General features: G+C 38.3%; 1 protein-coding gene across 1 annotated transcript in view; it reads left to right on the top strand.

The window, feature by feature from the left end:
• Positions 1–19,573, top strand: part of ELOVL4 (ELOVL fatty acid elongase 4) — a 35,627-nt gene extending 16,054 nt beyond the window's left edge. The window contains exons 2-6 of the mRNA XM_037392510.1: positions 1,556–1,743; positions 5,086–5,166; positions 11,684–11,855; positions 14,051–14,178; positions 14,681–19,573. Coding sequence (XP_037248407.1) covers positions 1,556–1,743; positions 5,086–5,166; positions 11,684–11,855; positions 14,051–14,178; positions 14,681–14,956 — 845 coding nt within the window. The 3' untranslated portion in view covers positions 14,957–19,573. The remainder of the gene's footprint in view (positions 1–1,555; positions 1,744–5,085; positions 5,167–11,683; positions 11,856–14,050; positions 14,179–14,680) is intronic.
• Positions 19,574–21,802: the final 2,229 nt, after the last annotated feature.

Genomic DNA, 21,802 nt, shown 5'->3' with positions numbered 1-21,802 from the left:
GTATTAACAGCCATAATGGAAGCAGATAAGCTGGTTTATCTTTCTTCTTTTCCACTTCTTTTTAGGCCTCCTAGTATTTTACTTGCAATGTGCAGATCAAGTATTGTTAAATCAACTGGAAGCAAGAAGAGTCAGTGCCATGCACGCTGTCTGTAGATCACAATATATGTTGTTTATTAGAAACAGAGGGTCTTGTGAAATCTGTTCATAAAATAAGGTTCCGATTTATGATTTTAAAGGGCAACCAAGGAAACAAGAAAGATGGGGAGGAGCAGTAATGCCAATGCTGTTCTGTACTTTCCTCATTGCATCAGAGTTCCTCATTCTTGCAGATAAAAAGAAGGTTTTTCTAACTTGTAACTTCTTAGTATGCCTGGAATTAGGAATTGATTTATGGTATAGAGGTTTTTTTTTTCCACTGTCTTTGGATTACAGTTCTCCAAAAGAAACTTGTCCTCCAGGTAAATCTATGGGCAACTGCATTGCTATTTGTGAGTTTGCCCACAAATGACTGAAGGCAGTGTGGTTTAGTTGTCTGAGCTTCCCAAGGAGCCCTGTGGTGTGATTTCCATCTGAACTCCAACTGGCCTAAACATCTGGAAAATACTGCACAGCTCTGTGATACTGCCTGGATTATCTGAAATATTGATATTTATGGAATAGTTACCTTTTATCTCTTGCTATAACTAGAGATTAGCTTTCATATGGGGGGAGGGAAGGAAACATTGAGTAAGGAGGTGTCACTGTAGTCTCTCCCTTCCCTCCTCTGTAGCAGAGCCATCTTCTAATCCCAGATGTCACTGGTTCATCAGGCTAAGAGTGCTTTTTTGATACAGACCCAGAGCTTAATATAGCATATTCTGGGCCTGAGAATATGTGGAACTCTGGATCCCATGAGTGACTGAAGAAGACTGTAAATAAACCCTTTGTCTCCTATACAGAAGCACAGATTACAACTAGAACCATCCTTTTAAACTCTGAGTTGTTTTTCAGTAAGGCTGTTAGTATTCTGTCTGAAACATATGAGACTGACCTATGTCAAAGAGCAAAGGTTCTTGGTTAGCATCGTACAAGCTGTGTAAAATTAATAGAGGGCTTTCTATTGCCTAATTTTAAATTCAGAAAAGCTCTTAATTTTATTGGTGTTTTGCCGAATTTGTGTGTCTTTCATTTGTGGTGGTGTTGAATATTTGGTTAAGTTGTCACTACAGGCACTATTCATCATAAGCAAAACTGGGTTTTGGTGGACTGGTTAAATTGTATTTGGGCTCGTGGTTCTGTTTGCTTTATTGCTTTGGGTTGTAGAACTGGACAACAGAACTTGCATGACATAATGAATCTCCGTGTGAGATAATGGGATATGGGGGGGTGGGGTGGGCGGTTGTTAAACTATTTTCTTTAACCTTCCTAGAAAGAGTGGGTGTATTGTGCTTCTGTTGTCCAATGCAGCTGTTCCAGGGGAGAATAATAATTAACAAATGCAATGCTTAAAATGATGATGAAATATACTTTTTTCAGACCTTGTTGACTCCTCCTGTTTTATTCACCCCCCCAGACAAACGTGTTGATGACTGGCCCTTGATGCAGTCTCCATTTCCAACACTGACTATAAGCACTATTTATCTCCTCACTGTCTGGCTGGGCCCCAAATGGATGAAGACAAGAGAGCCCTTCCAGTTACGTTTCCTGTTGGTTGTTTACAACTTTGGAATGGTTCTACTCAACTTCTTCATTTTCAAAGAGGTATGTATGCCCTCTCACAGGAGGGAATTCCTATTTAAGTATGAGGGTGTCTACAAAACGCAAAATGAAAATAATCTTACGTATTCATGATATCTATTGAGGGTGAATGTTTTGCACAGGCTTTTAAAGCTGCATTTGCATTTGACGTGAGTATTTCTGTAGCTAGGTACATTCTGTTTGAGAATAAATGCGCTAAATGAGTCTATAGAAATGATTTGTATACTGGCTATTCCATGTTCATAGGTTTATGTCAGTGTAAATACTGGACAGTTTAACTAGAACTTGTAAAGATTTAGCACTTGTAACCATGTTAGTTTTTTTCTTTATAATAATCTTAAAGGGTGTCAGGATGTATCTTGTTAGAAATTGAGCCGTTTGTTAGTGCCTTCAATGTGTTTATCATTGTTAGAAATTCTGATGTCCATTTTCTGTAGTGAGGAAAAGTATCTTGTCTGTAAGTTATCTTCTAGAATAAGAATGAAAATGAAGCAAACTGTATCTTTAAATAAAAATAAAAGTATACAGTCTTTTAATATTTGGGTTGCAATGTTTTGAGTGTGTTAATTTTAATAAACTTCAGTGTTGCTGCATTTATCCTGTACAGAAAACCTAACCAAGAGGAAATGACGAGTAACAATGCAGTGGATCAGCTCTTTAGCAGTAGCTAAGTGGGATTACTTAACAGTTTGGTAATCATAATTTAAGGATAGCTGTCCAGAATATAGCTGATGCTAAGAATCAGCTTCTTTAGTTTATGCTGCTACGTCTTGGCTCATGCAGATTGACAGTTGTCTTTCTGGAAGACCTTGGATCATAAATTTGCAAAATCTGTTTCCAGAAGTAAGCAACTGAACAGAGCAGTTAAAATTACAGCATTGCAGAACTCTTTTTCTGGCTGGTCTGTTCTGTACTTTTGCCAGGAAATGCAGCACATCTGATGGCATGCTGATGGCCTATCTGATGAACTGCATACTGACCCTTCTCCAAAGGTTCTATAATAAAATCATTAACTGATTTCAGCCTTCCTTAAGACACGGTTCAGTAAAATTTTAGCCATCACTCCTCAGTTGTCATTTCATCTAAGCTGTTTCCTTGAACTGTTCAACTAAGTAATAAAATACTACAGATACAATCAAATGTAATGCTGATACCCAAGGATAGTTGTGGGAATGGATGAAATCCAATAATTTTGTCAGGTTAAATCTGAAACTCCTCTGAAATGAATTCTGCAGTGTTTTTTCCATGCCTGTCTTTTTCACTTACTCTCTTAAATTAGTTTTATAGGTAAGCTGAATTATACCAGACTTGGGGTCAATTAATTTTAAACCCTATGTTGCTTATAGGGAAACACATGTTTGTATGGCATTCCCAAATCATAGAATCAGCATTAAAATGAATGGGACTGCAAATACGCTGCTGATAGGCTGACAGATCATAATTTTAAACACAGAGGTTCTAGTTTCCTGCTATTTCAAATGGTAGGTTGTTACTCAATTGATGTTAAGGCTACAGATACAACATTTACAGGATTTTTCTTTTCTTGACCTTAGAGACTGATAGGAGGAAGGTGTTCCAAGTTTCAGTTACTCCCATTAACTAGGCAACTTCTGCTTCGGTCTGTGTGAGGTTTACAATACCAGTGTGCCACTCTTTTAACTGCCATGAGTAATGTAATTGTTAGGAGTGGAATGACACATAGTTTGTATTTTGTGAATGACTGTAAAATTTCCAGGTATTGCTGAGAACAGAATTTTTATGTGAAATGCCTTTAAATGTTATATAAATAATCATCCTGATGGCAAGCTGTATTGTTCATCTGTGATAACTTATGTTAAAATGGTAAATCTTTAAAGTACTGCTAAGTAGTATAGTCTAAGACTCACATACATTGAACTCAAATTCAGACTCAAATTGGGAGAAAATTTTGCTTAGAACATGCAGAAGTTCCAGATGCATAGACCTATTCTGCCACAAAATCATGAATTTCTTACTCTACTTTGAAGCAGCCTGGTGAAGTCAATTTACTCCCTTTTGCTGAGTTGAACCTTTGTCAAATTACCCAGGTCACAGTAGAAATTGGTTAGTTTCTCTAACAATGTGGACCGAACTGTCCCTTGCTCTTCTCTGATATTATCAAATGTGCTTGTGCCTGTGTGGGACCTCGCTGGAGAGTTGTGGTGTTACAGCAGTTTGTAAATGGACTTGGATGATGCAAAAGTAGTTCAGTTTCTTTTGTGAGATCATTTCTGTGGACAATTCTTTCACTTCCGTATTTAGGCACATGCAGCAAGTAAGTCCAAAGTTTCACAAGGTTTTGTATGTTGATTTTATCTGGATAACAATTATCTCTGCATCTGATTGCACTCCTAGTGCTGTGTGCGAGACAAGATACCAAAGTACACTTAAGTTCAGTCTAAATGAGGTGGAAGTCAGGTTAGCAGTAAGAATAGTCAGTGCCTACCCATGTTTATTTCGGAGATCTTTTTGTCTCTACTTTTGCAACTCACAATTTGCAGGTTATGTCAGCTCCACTGATGTCTTTTTTGGTACTTAACAGGGTGGGATTACCTGGCTTTAAACAGTCTTGGATCATAATATTTACGAATATCAAGATTGGAAGTAGTAATGAAACTTGTACAGCTCTAAGCAAGTGTTCTTCTTTCCAATGGACACTTGCTCAAATGTCAAGTTTCTCTTCTGTTCAGGTTATTGCAACATGCTTTTTATTTGGAGCAGCCCTGCAGGAGCACTTTATGTACTTTAGGCCATTTCAGTTGACACAAAACGGGCAACTTGTCTTCATCTGGTTTCTCTCATGTTTTATGGGTGCTCATCATTGGCTGTTTAGGTTTTTGTTCCCAGTTCTGATTGGTGTGCTGTTTTAAGAATAGCAGATCCAAATTATCTAATCCCTGTCTCTTGGAGAGAGTTCTCTAGAATCCATCATGAGAGTAGCATTTCTGTCATTCATAGTGAAAGCAATTAGGTATTTTCTGTTTCTGAAGCTAGAGCCATCGGAAAGGATACTTGTGTTTGAATAGCTTAAGGTCATACCAGAATTCTCATTAATTTGTACGGGGCTCTAATTATCTGGGCAGATACATGCAGGGAAACATGCATGAGTATTTTCTTTTTACTTTACTAGAAAAACATAGGTACTGTGTAACAACAGGTTGTTAGAACTACATGTTGGCTTTCTTCAATAGTGTTCTCAGGACTGATAAGAACTTTTTAAGTATTTCTTTTCAGGTAAGTTTGATGTAGCAAGAAATTTGCTGATAGTTGTTATGAGCATGTTTTATGTAGCATCTTTCCCCTCATGTATGACTTTAATATTTTCAGCTGTTTTTAGCATCAAGAGCTCGAGGGTACAGCTATGTCTGCCAGACCGTGGATTATTCAGATAATGTTTATGAAGTTAGGGTGAGTATTTCTTTTATGTATTTGTATATGAATGTGTGTAATATATAGCACTACATGATTGTTTAAATCTTGTCTGAAAATACTGTTTCCGAAGTGCTCCTGTCAGCCGTGACTGTATCCCGTTACATTCTCACAGACCGCTTCAGGTTTGACTACATTGTGCATAGCAGGTTTAATCAAAGTGCATCAGTGTATTTGCATTAACTTTCATCTGACTGCTACAAGTAAGGGTAGTCTTAAAGATACCATCCTTGGCTTCATCTGTGGTTGTACAATCCAGGATAAACTCTGTATACATACTTTGGATCGTAGACCTTGCTGAAGTTTATGATACCAGGGTAACCGCAGTAAAGGTGTAGTGCTCTAGCTAGATCAGAGCAAGTACGATTTGTCAGCATATCTTGTGGTTGCGCTTCACCCATGCTGGTCAGGCAACTTTTTGTCTCCTTTATCTCTCTTTGCCTTCATGAGGTCGTGCTGGCTTCTGGCAAATGTATTATCAGTACGTTTCATTTTGTAGAAGCCTAGATTTCAAACGTGTGTTTTTTGGAAAGCATTCAAATTAAAATAAAAATGCAGATGCTTGTTATTTTCCATAATGCTGTTGATTAGCTCATGTACTAAACCTTATCTTCCAGCAGAGCTGACACTTGAGAATCTCTCAGGTGTTCTTGCAAGTTTCACCTACAGATTAGAACATGTTCCTGAAAATGTAATGGAAGTGTGTTATAGTCCAAACAGGTTTAATATTTATAACACATTTCAAAAAAATGTCTGTCTACAAGGTGGCTGTTCATGGGTAGTACTACTCAAAAACTTGTGCACGTAGCAGGAGTGGTATTGAGAAGGATAGGTTTGAGTCTTAGATCTTATGTATAATGTCTGATACTGCAGAACAACTCTGTGTGTAGATTTTTATTGGCCTTATGGTAGTCTCCTGTCTTTCACCTTTGCCAGTACTGTGCACTCACCATTTGAATCACTATGACAAATGCTTGGCAGGGTTTTTTTTAATAGACAAGCAAAATAGAATGCCGCTGTACTCAGCTGGATGACATTGAGGACTGGTATGGCATATATTGAAGGAATTTTTATGTTAGCTAAGTACAAGAGGTAATGACTTTTTTCATAGCCTTACTTTCAGGTGCGCTTTTTTGTGGGAGGTTGTGAGGAGGGTCAGACCTGCTCAGAAGAATTATCTTCTGTTTTGTTCATTATGACAAACAAAGCATTATTGTACAGTGAAATAAAGGCAAACCCCAATATGCTCATTGCATATGATATGTTCAAAAAAGAAAGGTTGCCCTAGCAATACCTACTTTTTGGACTTTCAAAGTTTTCAAGTTTTTTGTGAGATTGTGGATTTGCCTAAGCTTTAGAAATAAAGTTTTAAGTTGCAACATGTTTGGTTTGCAGCTGAGAGAGTTGAGAAAGCTGGGGAAATGGACCCCTCTCAAGTTGTGGCAGTAACTGTATCGTATCATCAAGACCCTTTTTTTTGATGGTTAGCTGGTAGTTCTTGTGAGTGAATTCTCAACCTAGGTCAACAAGTTGCAAGTAGAAAACTACACTTTCCACAAGCATACTTTGTCTAACTACAGACCCTGGGATACATTTCTGGCCTACTTTACAGCTATCATGCTCTGCATTTAGAAGGTATGTTGTTAGTTTTTGCACTGAGGACAAAAAGAACCCCAAACAACCAAAACCTTCTGGAGTCCTTTCACCATCATTTATGGTAATATAAACCTGCAAAAGCAATTTTAAAATGTAAGTATGCAGGCTTCTTTTTTTCGGTTTTGAGTTTAGAATTGATAAACCTTGTAGCACATCTGTCATAATCTTTTAATAGATCTGGACACTAAGTGTCTAGCGTCTGTTGGCACTGGGTTTTCTCTGAAGGGGAGTGCTGCACTGCAACAGTGCAACAAATGCAATAACTTTATTTGTAAGACATTGAGTAAATAAGTCCTGTATTAGTCAGATAAAGGAGACTGGGACTAACTCAAATGGAATCAGTACTGATCCCAGAAGGCATTATGGAACAAGCTCTGGAAAGCAACAGCTTCATATATGACTTTATTGTGGGGCTTAAAAAGCTAGAACAGGTATTGAGAAATGTGAAACTAATTGTATATGGTGGTCTTCATGGCAGCATGAAAGCCCTGATATGACCTCTGTTTCTATCTTTTTTTGAAAATGTGCCACTATGATGTTGCCATGCAGTGGCCACTTTTTTGACCAAAGCTCTTGCTCAAAGTGAGGGGTCAAGAAACCATCCTTTGTTCCTCAAAGGAGTACAGAGAGCTGGTAAGCAGTTCCAAAAAAAAAAAGTTTGGCTATCTTGGGTGCCAGAGAATGTCTTTCGTCTGCTCTCCAACCTGCATTGTGTCAAGACGGTAAGGCAGTGGTGATTTCAAGGGAACAGTGTAAGGGCATGTGGCAGCACTTCCCCTGTATCGTTTAGCAACACCAGCAATCTGTAGCTCGCAGATCTCTTCAGTCAGACATAGCCTCTTTGTTTTGACAGATTTTAGTGGGATATTCTTCTGTACATTTTCTTTGACTTTATCAAACTTTTGGCTTTCACTGACAATTAATTGTGTAAGTAGTTTACACATAGCGTAAAGAAATTGGTCCTCCTACTTACTGTTTTGAACCTACCTACACTTGTTAATCTCATTCAGGCTTCCCTGGCTATTGTTCTACAAGAAGTAATGGATGACTGGAGCAAGCAGGGATGGAAATTAGATTCCACAGTTGCGGAAATAAACTTTCTAAAGGTCTTATCTTCTGGGTGTAGTAGGTAGACACCTTACTGACTGCTAGCAGGAATTTGAGTGTGTTTTGTAATTGGTTATAGAAAAAAATGTTTATGAAATGTACTCAAGAAAGAAAAGGGGGAAGAAATCCCCAAGAAGGCATTTTGAAAGAGCTGCAGCTGCATGTTGGAAGAACTTTTTTGGTTATCTCTTAGGAGTCAAAATAATAAATGCAAAAGGCTGAGGTGTTAAAGTCCATGCTTTGTAGTATTCACTTGGAAGCTCTAGTATTTGGGGCGAACAATTTCCTAACGTTCGAACTTAAGGTATGTTAGTGTCTGTGAGTAGTCACTTCCCTCTCCGCTTACACTTGTGTTTCCTTGTTTCCCAGGTCAAAGTTCATCTATTTTATTAGCTTTTCTGAAGATCTGAGAATTGAAAATTTGGGGCTGTGTGAATTAGTTACTTCCTAGTTTTAAGTGTGCTAATTGTTATCATAAAGCTGAGCTATGATCGTCTTCTGGACTGTAACTGTAATCTGCATTGTTTGTATTTATGTCTAGAGCTTGAGTAGTTTCCTCTTATGAAGCAAATATAATTTACTGCAAACTTCTATGGAAAGGGAACTTGACTTAACAAAATAGACCTCGTGGTCCTGTAAACAAAATTCTCTAGCTGAAGGAGGGAAAAAAGTTCTCTTTAAAAACCACTTTAATTTTTCATGTTGTGTTACCTTCTAAGAAGTACCTGTCCCAGCCTGAAATTAGGGAAGAGGGTGCAGGAACAGTCCTATGTTAAAACACCCTCTGTTCAAAAACCCTGCAGCAGGCAGAGGTCACGGGATTGGACCTCTTGTTGACCCCCTTAATCCTAGGCTGTAATGTAATCTTTCTGTGCCATCTGGTGTTTTAACAGATTTAGATTGGCACATATGAAAATTGCCAGAAAAGGTATGGTTGTGACTAGTATTATTAATTTCAGTAAGCTAAATCTCTCTTTCGTGCTGTGTCCACAGAAAGGCTACAAGTTAGGTCCTAACTTCTGATGCTTTGTAGAAGCTGTTTAATAGTAGCCATCTGCTGCTGCCATAGCTTACTTATCGGTGTATTGTTCTACTTTATTTCTGCCCTCTGTTGCTGATTGCATGCATGGCCTCAAGCAAATGACTGAATTTCAGTTCCATATTTTTCTGCATCTATAAGCTAATGATAAAAACAACTGCGTAAGTCATTGGCAGCACTGAAATAGATCATCAGTACACGAAAACTATCAGGTTTGAGAATAAATGGTGTTAAAATTTGACGATAGGAAGAGAGAAGAAGAGCTGTCAGGCAAACAAATGTAGAGGAACAGGAGAATCAGGAGGTATAATCCTGCAAGGAAATGAAGGCTATTTTTGTTCTTAAGTGGTGGGGAAGCATTTTGATCAAAAGTTCAGCTGATTTTGATCCATTTGATCCATTGCTTTCTGTGCAGTGCAAGTGGAATTCCGGCGAAGTGGCATGAGGTGTTGTTAAATGACTTGTCTAGAAGCATATAGTGAACCTGTGGCATCTTGGGCATAAAACGTAAGGGGTTTTGTTGGATTTTTCTCCACCTGCATTTTGCTCTGTGTCGTACATTAAATTGGCTATGTGCTTATTGGCTATTTGGTTTATTGTTTCACTGGTGCTTTTTTAACAAAATGCACATCAGCTTTATAAGAGATTTTATGGCAGTTTGTTTGTAACTGACCTATTGATTTTTTAAAAAGTTTATTGGAAGGAAGGACCTCCAAAGAGCTTGAGTGTTGTAGTGCTGCCTTGTCATTTTATGGATACAGTCCAAAGTGTTTATTGTTGACTTGTGAGATGAAAAGATGCTTATCTTAATTTATTTAAGAGATGCAGCTTTAGCAAAGATCTGTAAAATAGGCAGGACTGTTATGCTAATCCATGGGTGTGAGACAAAGCCTTGGTGTGGGTGCTATTAAACACCTGTCCCAGAGGCAGAACCGTACTGGATGTTGAGCAACACATACATATGTATATATATTTATGTATAGAGATGGTTCCTGCAGCTTGCCTGTGTGTCTGGGAACTCCCAAGATCTGTGGGAGTCACTTTTCTTTCGTTAAGCCTCTCTCCAACTATGACAGATATTAGTATCTTTTTATATAAAATTGACAAAATCTGCCTCCTCTCCCTGAGATCTGAAATAGGCTAAATCACAGCCAGAGAGTGAGAAGAGCAATCATTAATGGATATATAGAAGTCTGCAGTTTGGCAACAGTAAGTTGTGCAGTCCCTTAGGGAAATCGCAGTCCACGGTGCAGATCTGTGGCGCTCTTCTGCTCCTGTGTTGCTTTTTTGCATCTGCTGTAATCTTTCCTAAAATGCTCACCAGTCCAGTTATGGCTGTGACAAACTCGCTCTGAGGTGAGATGCGTCCCTTTCCTGCTAGTTTGGAGAGGTGGAGAAAAACATCCTACAGAGCGGTAGCATTTCTCTGTACCGCTCGTTCCCCTTTCTCTCACTTGCCTGACAGTGTATATCTATTCGGGAAGGGAAGCTACCGTTGTCCTGACTTTTCTTCTTCTCTCTCTCCTGGGGACTGCGGGGGTGGTGGGGTTATTTCACACCGTGTTACGGTAAGAAAGTCTGATTTGCCATCAGATGAGTCCTGAAAGACTAGGGAACTTCTTACAAATAGGTGTGTTGTGACATTGCCTGCTCTCCTTGCTGGTGGTGCCAGCCATTTCCAACTTTTTTTTTTTTTCTTTTCTCTCTTCATTCTCTGTGTGAGTCACCATCTGGGCTATGTTCTGGTCCCACCCTTGCATAACAAGCTGGATGACTTATTATGCCAGGAGCCAGACTTGTTGCTGTGCTTTGGGATGTGGAAGGGTGTCCCTGCCACCACCATACTCCCATATCATAGTATTGGCACATTGTTACACAGAGCTGCTGGGCTTTCCCTGGTACAACATTATCCCAATTTCAGTGGGAAGCCATGTTTATGTTGCATCTTGAGCAAGATTCACTGTGATGGGTGGATTAGAGAAAGAATTTTGGGTGTGTAGCACTGCCCTGGTAGTAGATGGGTGAGTAGATGGATTATATCTCTGCAGCTAGTGTGGCTTCTGTGGTCTCATTTCTTCTGTTCCCTGAATGGCACAGAGCCGCTGGGGAAATGCTGCTTTCTAGAGGGGGTTAGTGGGCAGGCCAGAAGCTGAGGGGGAATATTGCTCTAAGGGATGTAAAATCTGTGCTGCATCTAGCTCGTAATAGTGATTTGGTGTCTTCCCACCCATATGCCTGTGGTACTGAAAGAATTTTATATAAGGTTTCAACCTTTGCAACTTCATTTTAGCATCATGTTTCTGCCTCGTTGTTTTGACCACTTCAGTATTGTCTCATTAGTAAGAGAAGCCCTGTGGTAGTCTTCTCCTGCAAAGCTTAGGATAAAGAATGAGGACACAGACTCACTGTGCTTAACTGGTAAACTGGTCAGAAACTGCAAAGCTTTTAATTATGTTCACACTTTTTTACAGTTGTGATTTGTGCGTAGTAGACTCAAAATAATACTTCCATGTGCAAAATAGATTAATAGAGTGTTGCTTTTGTTGTTCTTGTATTATCAGATGCTTGATGACTCCACCTCAACATTTGCCAGCATTTGGAGAAGTAGCCTTCTCTTGCAGCAGATAGGTGGAGGGAACTTTATTCAGCTTGGAATCACTGAGACTTCTGTTTTGTCTTTTTTTCTCATTGCAGATAGCTGCTGCTTTATGGTGGTATTATGTCTCTAAAGGAATTGAATATTTGGATACAGTATTCTTCATTCTGAGGAAGAAATTTAACCAAATTAGTTTCCTTCATGTCTATCACCATTTCACCATGTTCACCTTGTGGTGGATTGGTATTAAGTGGGTTGCAGGTGGACAAGGTGAGTTCCCTTCCTCCCACACCCTTTTGACTGGACACAAAGGAGAATTATTATTGTTTGGGAGCAATGGAAAAAAAAATCATAGGCTTAACATTGTAATACACAAGACTGTTTAAATAGCACTGAAGCAGTGCAGCAGTTTTAATGTGTAGTCTTCCTCTGTGGGAAACATGGGGGAGGAAAAGATAACAGGGCAGTAATCTAATGAATTGCAAAACTTTTTTTTTTTTTTTTCATCATGGGCATCAATTGCAAGCCTGAAGTTCTGTCTTCAAAATTATCCTTATTCTATGAAATAGAAAGATGAACATACCTTACCTAACTTTAATTTTTGCAGATACAGAGAACTGCAAAATCTAATTATGAGCCACAATCTGTGTGCAAATGTAATGCAGTTAATGGAGATGTTATTTTGGCATTGTATCTGAGTTTGGGGTTTGCTTTCTTTTTTTATAGAGAGGCATGTATAAAATTCTGAAACTTTCCCTTGAAGGTGAGCAAATAAATCTGTCAATTAACTTTTAAAACCTAGTCATAAAGTCATAAAGACACAAGTCATAAAGTCACAAAGACACAATTCATTATCAGCCTTTTTTCCTTGCTTCCTTTCTAAAGCCCTCATTGAAGAATTTTATTCCAATGTATTTGCCATATCCTCCCTTGCCTGCATTGTGCCCTTGTTCCTGTTGTTTTGCCCTGTCTCTCAAATTATAAGCTCTACAGAGCTGACGGTTCAGGGAAAATACCCTGTTTTGTTTGTGATGTGCTTTCTAGGCTTAAAACTGAAAATTACATACAGTAAACACCACACCAAACTAATACTTGGGGTTTTTTTGGCAAACGACACTAATACTTAATGCATGGGGGTTTTATGCTCTCATTTACTATAGATACCTTGTACTGAGTGGTTACTTATATTCAAAAGAAGAAATATTTAAAATGAGTATCTGTGACTATCCTTGAATTTCTCCCAAGTAGTCTGCAGGACGCAGGTACTCAACCAGACATTTAATTATCTTTATTGGCTACTGCACCCCTAAGATAAGTCTATTTTGCTTACTTGTAGTCTTACTTAGAAATTCCCTGGATATCTCAAAGTGCCCTCTCCCTTGTTGCCTTTTCAGACTTTTCATGCTAGGTACAACAGTTGAAACTATTTCCAATTTTTTTTCAAGTTTTGGTGTTCTTGTGCTTCCTCTTAGTTTCTAGCCTCTGCAAAAGGAAAAGCAAGAGTTGCTTTTTTTGCATTTATGTAGCATTACTGCATAAACGTGGGTAGATCTATTTTCTTCTCTTTTCTGGTTGACAGCACATTGCTTACGTAGACAGATCTATTACAAACTAGACCCTATTATAATTAACTGGGCCTAGACCACATGGGCATCTGAGCTGTTTGATGTCAGCAGCTATTGTCTGTATTGCCCTAATATATTATACATTAGAGCCTTTTTGAGCCTCTCTGGCAGTGTAAGAATACCTTAACAAGATACAATTTGTTTCTGTTAAATGGCTGCTAATCTTGACAGAGCAAAGAGATCTTAATGCAAATGAGAACTGTCATCCTTGTTTCCAGCATGGATCATTCTGGAAAAAGTGATACTATATATTTACATATTTAAGAATGCTAGATCATAAATAAGGAAACTAAAGATGAGCAAATAGACAAATTCACTTGGCAATGCCTTTAAATGTCTTATAACCACAAGTGAAGTTTTGCTTTGTATGATTTTTTTTTTTTTTGGCCTATTTAATCAGACATCCACATGAGTTTCTTCTTGCTGAGAAGTGAACTTTGTACATTTAAATACAGTTTAAAAGATTTAAGTTCAGAATCTGATACTTCATAGTTTGCACTGTCAAATACAGTTTTTAATAATTCTTTAGCGAAACAATTGCAGTTATACTACAATAACTAATGTAGAATCCACAAAATTTGTATCTGTTCAACAAAAGTCTTGCAAAAAGATTTTGTGTAAGTAGTTCCATGGAAGATATGGCATACTACTTGCATGAAAAGGTATTTGTGTCAGCACGTGTTGGCAGTCAGGTCTATGTTACAATATTGAATATATCAAAGATGGAATCCTGGCGTTTCCTGTGCTTTATAACTTTTACCGTCACATGAATAATACTAGAAATTATTTCTCTCTTTTTTTTCAAAATTACATAGCAACCTTCCCTTCTGTTCCTCACAGCTTTTTTCGGAGCTCAGATGAATGCATTTATCCATGTCATTATGTATATGTATTATGGATTAGCTGCCTGTGGCCCTAAATTTCAGAAATACCTGTGGTGGAAACGATACTTGACTATATTGCAGTTGGTAAGTAAAATTTCTCCCCTTATCTCAGAAAGTATTGTCTCTGAGTGGATTTGCATTTGCAGAGCTTTGGAACAGATGCTGCTCTTTCCAAAAGTTCTTAGCTGTCTAGTACTCGCATCTCAAGTTAGAATACTTTCTGGAGATGGAAGATTTTATTCCGTTTCTCAAAACATATGCAGCATAGATAAGAACTGTGTGAGTAAAGTTTAATACTATTTTGTTTCAAGTGTATTGCAGAAACCTTTTCAAAAGGTAGAGAAAATCTACATCTCTTAATGTCTTCTCATTTTCCTGTTTCTGAAAACTGGTGCCAGGTACTGCAATAAATTTGATGTGCCTGGTCAATTGTACGTGTGTATGCATGATGTGACAACCAAATACAGCTTCCCTGCCACCTCCCAGTTTAGCAGTTTTCATAACTTAATGCATTGATATACGTTGGTGCAGTCAGACTTACAGAATATATCCAGACCTTTTTGATTCTATATTTTCTGTCTTTCAGGTGCAGTTCCATGTGACTATTGGCCATACAGCCTTGTCTATTTATATTGATTGTCCTTTCCCTAAGTGGATGCACTGGGGTGTAATTTTCTATGCTGTCACCTTCATTTTCCTGTTTGGTAACTTCTACTATCGGACATATAAGCTGCCCAAGGAACCCATAAAGAATGGCAAAATAGCAAATGGTGCTGTTGCAAATGGAATAAGCAAACCAGAAAATAATGCAGTGGTGGAAAATGGAAAAAAGCAGAAAAAGGGAAAAGCAAAAGGAGAGTAACTTGATCCAGGCCTTAACCATTGTTGGCAGTGAGGAACCTCCAGTTTGGTTTATAAAAGGAAGAAAAAAAACCACTATCTGTACCAATTAACCTTAGGTTACTGAAGAGCTAGAACACAGATATTTTCATTATTTATGAAGATTGTTTTAAGAACAACACTAAAGTTGAATTTCTATTGTAATTATGTAATTATCATGCATATGGTCTCTGTGTAAACTTGTAGACTGCTGGTGTTGGTGAATGTAAGGAAGAATTGCAGTTGATTCTGTGTTTAGCAGTCCAAAAGTTAATACTACCATTGATACAGGCAGTTTTGTTGGCACCCACATTTCCTTGGGGGAGGGAGGGGAAGGAAGTAGCGTTTCGATACTTGTGTTTTCTTTCCAGAAAATTATTAAATTTCAAATTATGACATATTATCTAATCAGAATGCGCAACTTTTCTTGTCCTCCTTGGAGGGTATCTTCAGACACATTATGTTTATGTGCTGTCAGAACAGTGTTTGACTTTTCAGACATTACTTGATTTAATTGAGTGTCTGTTACAGTTTGTTTTGGGTTTGTTGTTTTTTTTTTTTTTTCTCATGTGGAAATATACCTACCTCTTCATCTGCTGAAAAGAATATTGAGCATTAAATAACTGGTTTCTGAAATATGGAGTCCTCTAATATAAATATCTATTAACACTAATTCAGGTTAAAACATGATTTCTTGTGGAGTAAAAGGGATTTTTGGTGATATTTTTAGGTCGAGTCATCAATAACCTTTTTCAATGTAAACTTACATTTTGGAGCGATACTTTTAGTATAACTAAGTGAAGAACACATTTGAAGAATGTGTAAATATGAGACAATACATTGTTTGAAGCAAGCAGTAAAAGTAGACCTGCTGCTTGTTGTCCTTGACCTGCATTAAACCTGTGGTGCTGACTGATACTGAAAATGGTAAGATAATACTACGGTGGAGAGAAAACAACAGTATGTAATTCCATTTAGAAATTCTGGGGAGGAGGGGGTGGTCATGCAAACTACAAGACAGTCACTTTACTGAGAGAGTGAATTCAGTTTAAAAGTACTAAATACAGCAAACATAAAATGTTGAAAATGCTACTACTGCTTGATACCCATCAAAACTCTGTTTGTTCAGACACTTGCAGACAGAGTAATGTTAGTGCTCAGGCCACCATTTTAATGTGAATGTCAGAGATGAGCTTCTGAAACTCTGTTCCCAAAATATTCTTCGCTCTTTTCAACCTGATTGACAAAGTGATTCTGCTAATCACTTTCTAATTAAAACTGTTAAAATAAATAGAAGCCTTTTAGATGGCTTTTCATCTTACATGATACATTAATGGACTTCTTACTGCTCCTTTTGTGAAGAAAATATGGAAAGTGTTTTTCTCCTTCCAAATAATGTGATTACTAAAAGAGGTGTTTTGAGCTGTTCCTCAAGCAGTGAGTGTAAGACAAGGATGGAATTAGAAACCATATCCTGAACTCCCGTGTTCCTTGCTCATCACTGCAAGAGCTGCATTGTTGCTGTCTAAATGCATTCCTCCCGGCTCTGGTCAAAAACATGTTCATAGTTAGTGACAAACTTGCATCTGGCAAGTGACACCATTGTTGCAGGAAAAAAGTACGTGGAGCTGTAGGTATGAAGTGTGTGACGTGTTTAATATGTTTAATAGTTTTTGCATCTCGATTATCTGTTTGTCTGTTTATAATATGCGAACAGGTCACATCTTCTGTGTCTTGGGTTTGTCTCTTGTCTAGACAAAAAACTGTCTACACTCAAAAAACAGGTCCCAGGAAAAAGTGTTGGATATAGTCTGTTGTATTCGGAAATAATTCCTAATGCTGGAGTTGATTCAGTTGGAAGGTTAGTTCATCCATAATCTCCACCACTGTGGATTTTGTGGCAGAATATAGGATTGCGAAAGAATGTCACTGCTGAACTGTAATGCATGTGGCCATTAAGTTTCTTATCTGCTGTGTCTTGTGATTCTTCGAGCCTTTGTACTGATGCTTTTTGCATTTGCATAAAACTCTGTGTATTTATGTAGTGCGGCATGGGGAAGAGGGATAGTGATCTACCCTTCCTTCTTGGACAAATGCCACTACCCTTAACCAAGGCAAAATGCTGGCTGACTGGGTAACTTTGGAATGGCTGAAGGAGCGAATAACTACAAAGCAAGCGAGCAGATTTACAGCACACCTGCATCTCCACGGTAGTGGCTGGTGGGAATACACTTGCCCTACTGTAAATTCAAGGTAGCATACCCCACTTTGATTAAAGGGTAGCTTCTTTCTATTTGCCATAGGATGTGGGCAGCTAACTTGTAAGTCTGTATCATTCCTTGGATTGTGATAATTCGGTTGTTTACTCTGTCTTTTGGTAAACCAGATCGGATACACTGATACTCTTAATATGATCTAACTCTGAAAGAGCATTCTGAGAAGTATTCAGGTACAGGTTCAGTTACATCTTTGCTACACTCTATAAAGTAACAATTCTGTCTTGCATGTTGGCAAATAGTTAAGTAACTGGAAGTCAGATCTTCTCTCCCCTCATCGTGCATGGAAACTGCTTGGAGTTGGTACCAACTTGAACCTTAGTGGCAGAACTTGAGTAGAATCCTACCTTTAAACTCTGGGGCACTTGGTAATTTTTAAGAAAAAATGAAACAATGCATTGTGAGAATGCATGCATACATACACATCACGTTGTCTGGCCCTGTGGGTAAAACCAGTTTGAGATGGGCATTTAATGGAAAAAAATCCATTATTAAGTTGCAGGAACACTGCTGTTTTGAGTCCATCATCTGCAATAAGGCTTTTTGAGGTCTATTTATGATACATTTGATTATTTATGTGACTTGAGTCCCATTATGATCTTGAATATAATGGCCTTACTAAATGTGCATTTTTGTAGGCATGGTCTTGAGTGCAATACTTCTGGTTCTAACTATGCAGCCAGACTCACAGAATACAGGGCTGAACTTGTACATCTTTTTTTGTTTTAAAAAATTTGAAGCAATGATGCACACGTGAGATACTGCCAGATTCATTAAAGTCATCATTTAGTCCAAGGCACCTTAGAATTTTGCCATGAAAGTAATAGAATATATGTATAAATGTGTGTGTTTGCTATACACAGAGCTAAAATTTAAATTATAAAATCTACTTTGGATGGGGTTTTAAATTTTTTTTGCAAAATGCTTCCAATTTATTTAAAAGTGAAACTGAAACCATTTGGAGCTCTTGCTGATGAAAGATACTTTTTTGCAAATAGTTCTAAAGCTCTTGGACTGGAGTCTTATAATTATTTGATGCCATATAAGTAATATCATTTCATTTAGCCTCATCTCTAGCAGTGACAGTTGTTGGATTCTTTTAGTGCTTTGTCAGTGTAAAATAAACACAAATTATATATGTGTGTGTATATATATGTGTACACATACATTGTGTGTATATGTATATATATATGGGTTCTTAGCAGGTTCTTTCAATATGTGAAATAAATTACGTTTCTTTAATGTGAAGTTGGCAGGAGCTAATAGAAAGTTTGTACAGCTCAAGCAGTAAAAAACCCAGTTTTCATTGATCTATATTTATGTCTGCAAGAATGATATTTGATCTAGTATTTGTCAGTTGTTTTAGACATAGGATGGCGGACAAGCCAGAGCCATTTCTCCCAGTGTAATAAAAATTTTGAAGCACCAGTTGTAGATTCTGAAGGGAGGGACCTCAACTCAGAGGAGCTGAGGAATTATGCTGTTTTGTAGTAGGGATCATTTTAGGAAACAATATGAGTAACTTGCTTCAGGTAAGTCTCTGAAGTCATTGCAATCAAATTCTCTTTTTAACAAAACGCTTTTAAAATAAATAAACGTTTCTCTGTAGGTTTCAAAGCATGGCCTATTTGATTATATGACCGTTAACTACTTCCAGCTTAAGATCAGGAGAAAAAGATGAAGGCGAAATAAAAGTACTGCACATTTTTTTTTTTTTTCAGGTTAACCTTAGGGCACATTTCCTCAGAGTAAGCACTCGACCTCCGTGTGCTGGGGAGGCAGGTAAGAAAGGAGTGAATAGCTGTTGCGCTGAAAGGTCTCACTCCTAAAAAACCCGCTTCTGAGCACACTTGCTTTCTCTTAAACTTCAGTAAAACTGTTCACGGTGCATAAAGTTAAACCTTGCGTGAAGTTAGCGTGGGGTAAGAGTCACAATGTTTGAACAATGAAAATGCGATGTTTCAGTTAAAGTTTAAGAGAATGGGGAGCTTATTAAGTATCTGGGTAGTGTATTTATCTTGGTAGAAGCACTGACTAATCCAATTCGGCACCTAAAGCAAGTCACCCATATGACATCTCATCGCGTTGCGGTCTGATGAGTCAGCCTGTTGGGTAACGTAAGCAGTTGGCGCTCCGCTCCGTGGAAATTGGTGGGGTGGTTCCCATTTACCTCAGCCGAGTACACTTAACCCCAAAGAACAGAGAAAATACCTGCTTTCTGCCAATATCCCAGGAGGATGAGGGAAATGTATGGTTCAGGATGCTGCTTTTGCATAAGGTGTTCATGCTTTTGTAAACAACTAAAATAAACATTACTTTTTTCATGCTGTTTGAGTTTGGTTTTGTACGTTCTGTAGAATGTTCTTCTGTGTCCCATTTTGCTTTGGGGTGCTTGCTAATTTTACAGTGTTGCACAGGTGGGTTTTTATGTAATTTGTTATGTAGCCCAGAATTTTGAGGAAAAACATTTTTGTGGCACATTGTCCCATTTTAAGGTTACAAAAACTTTCTAATGCTGGTTTTTGCACCAAAATGGTAGTCTGGTGGTTTTGAAGTCACCCTTAGGGACCCGACTGAAAATAGAATGTCTGCTTTAAAAAACAAGTCTCCTAGGTCTATATTCTGGCTGTACAGCACAGGTATCGGCATCAGATTTGGTCCAAACACCATCTTAAGGCTCAGATGAACTGAAAGTGTTGGATGGGGTTGGCCTTTGCTTCTCTCCCCGAATGGCTTCTGCCTTGGAGGTGCAGAGAGGGAGGGAAGGATCAGCAAAGTGACAAATGGCTGTGATGCCTGAATATAATGGTTCTAGCTAAGAAATCTTCTCAAGCAGTCTTCTACTTTGAAAAGGCGGTGGTAGGAGGCTCTGTACTCAAGGCTCCAGATTATTCAGCCTTGGACGTATTAACAATCAGGAATACAATAAACTCCATGATTTTGATTTTGCTGGACACTGCATTGCGTTCATGTGATATGTCTCATCCTGGAGAATCTGGAGCACTTTAGGTAGTAGGTATTGTACACCGCAACATGTAACTCATGTTGCATGTCACTGTGTACAATAAGTTCCTTTGTAACTAGTCCACCGAGTATGGTCTCTGTAGGCAACCATATAATACTGAGATGCACCCGTGTTGCACTCCTAGCACCCAAGTGCGAATAGCTACTCTGGATGTTGGGTAGTAACGAATCAAGTCTGCCATCACAGCAAAATATGGTGTGGTCAATTATCTCTTGCATAATTTGCAGCTGTTGCTTCAATCCACTGCTTACACCCTCCCTGGAATCAAAACATGCACTCCATGTTCAGAGCAGGGTTTGTGTATGTTAGGTGATTAACATGCACTGGTGGTGTTAAGGCATCTTTTCCATAATACTTATTCCCCACTGGTGACTAACAGTAAGCATACATGATCAAGTTCGATGTGTCAGGTGACTGGGTAGAATAGACTGGATCCTCTGTTTTTCATGTTTGGTTTTCTTTATTGTATTACTTCCTTCTTAACATCCAGGAAACTGGGGTTGGGGGAAGGGGTTTTGCTTGCTCAGCTCAAAGCACTGGAGCTACCACAAGGGAGTAGGTGAACGCAGGCTATAGTCTTAGATGCAAGTGAAGCCTGTACTCAGAGACAGTTTTGAAGACAGTACTTACTATGGACTAGTGCCTTTCACTGTCTTTTTTTTATGCTTGAGACTTCTAGGTAGCCTAAAGAATGCACACACACTTTTACATTTCACTTAATTACAAAGATGCTTATTGATAAGCAAGATTTACAGCTCTTGATGATTGTGGTGCCAGTTGTCCAGGGCCTGATTAGTGCATGCTGCTCTGATAGTATTAAAACGGCGCCAGCAGCTCCTGCCAGAGCACCGTACAGTCAGTACAGCTTTAAGGGGGAAAAAGCTCTTTGCATTTTGATTCCGTGTGTCATAGTTGATAGAAGCTTGTATGGCATCACTGCTGTCTGTCAGATCAGTATCAGGTAGGTTTTAGTCTGCTAAATGAGAAGAAATCTTTTGATTCTTTAAATGATTCAAAGATACACGTTGTCTGTCCTCATCTTTAGATTGAGAACTGTTATTCTTGCAGTAATGTCATCTTAATTTGTTTCATGAGGAAATCACCTTTATGCTGGCACCTTTTGGTGTGTGTTCATGAGAGGAAACTAGAGAAATACAAGAAGTAGCTTGGGCCAAAAGCTAGAGAACATGAAGCAGTTGCTTCTCTAGTTTTTGCCCTTGCCTCTAGATGTTGCAGGAATTAAATGACTCTAACTGTTACTGCTGTGTATTTATTTTTTATTGATGCTGTAACAGTATACAAGTAGTGTACTTCTGGATAAGTACATTCTGAAGTGCATAAAAATTGCTTTGTGTTAAATTACAATAGAGCTGTCTATCTAACCACAAATGCTTGTAGAAGAAGTAATGACAAACATCATAGTCCTGCATTAACAGGACTCACAATATTTACTCTGTATTTTCTGATTACTAATCTTCTTCAGAGCTTCTGAGGAACTTCTTGCAGTAACACAAAGCTTTGTGAAGAT

Source organism: Falco rusticolus, chromosome 6 (genome assembly GCF_015220075.1).
Source record: "Falco rusticolus isolate bFalRus1 chromosome 6, bFalRus1.pri, whole genome shotgun sequence".
Classification (NCBI taxonomy): domain Eukaryota; kingdom Metazoa; phylum Chordata; class Aves; order Falconiformes; family Falconidae; genus Falco; species Falco rusticolus.
The sequence above is the reverse complement of the archived record's forward strand: the minus strand, read 5'-3'. Positions and strand labels throughout refer to the sequence as shown.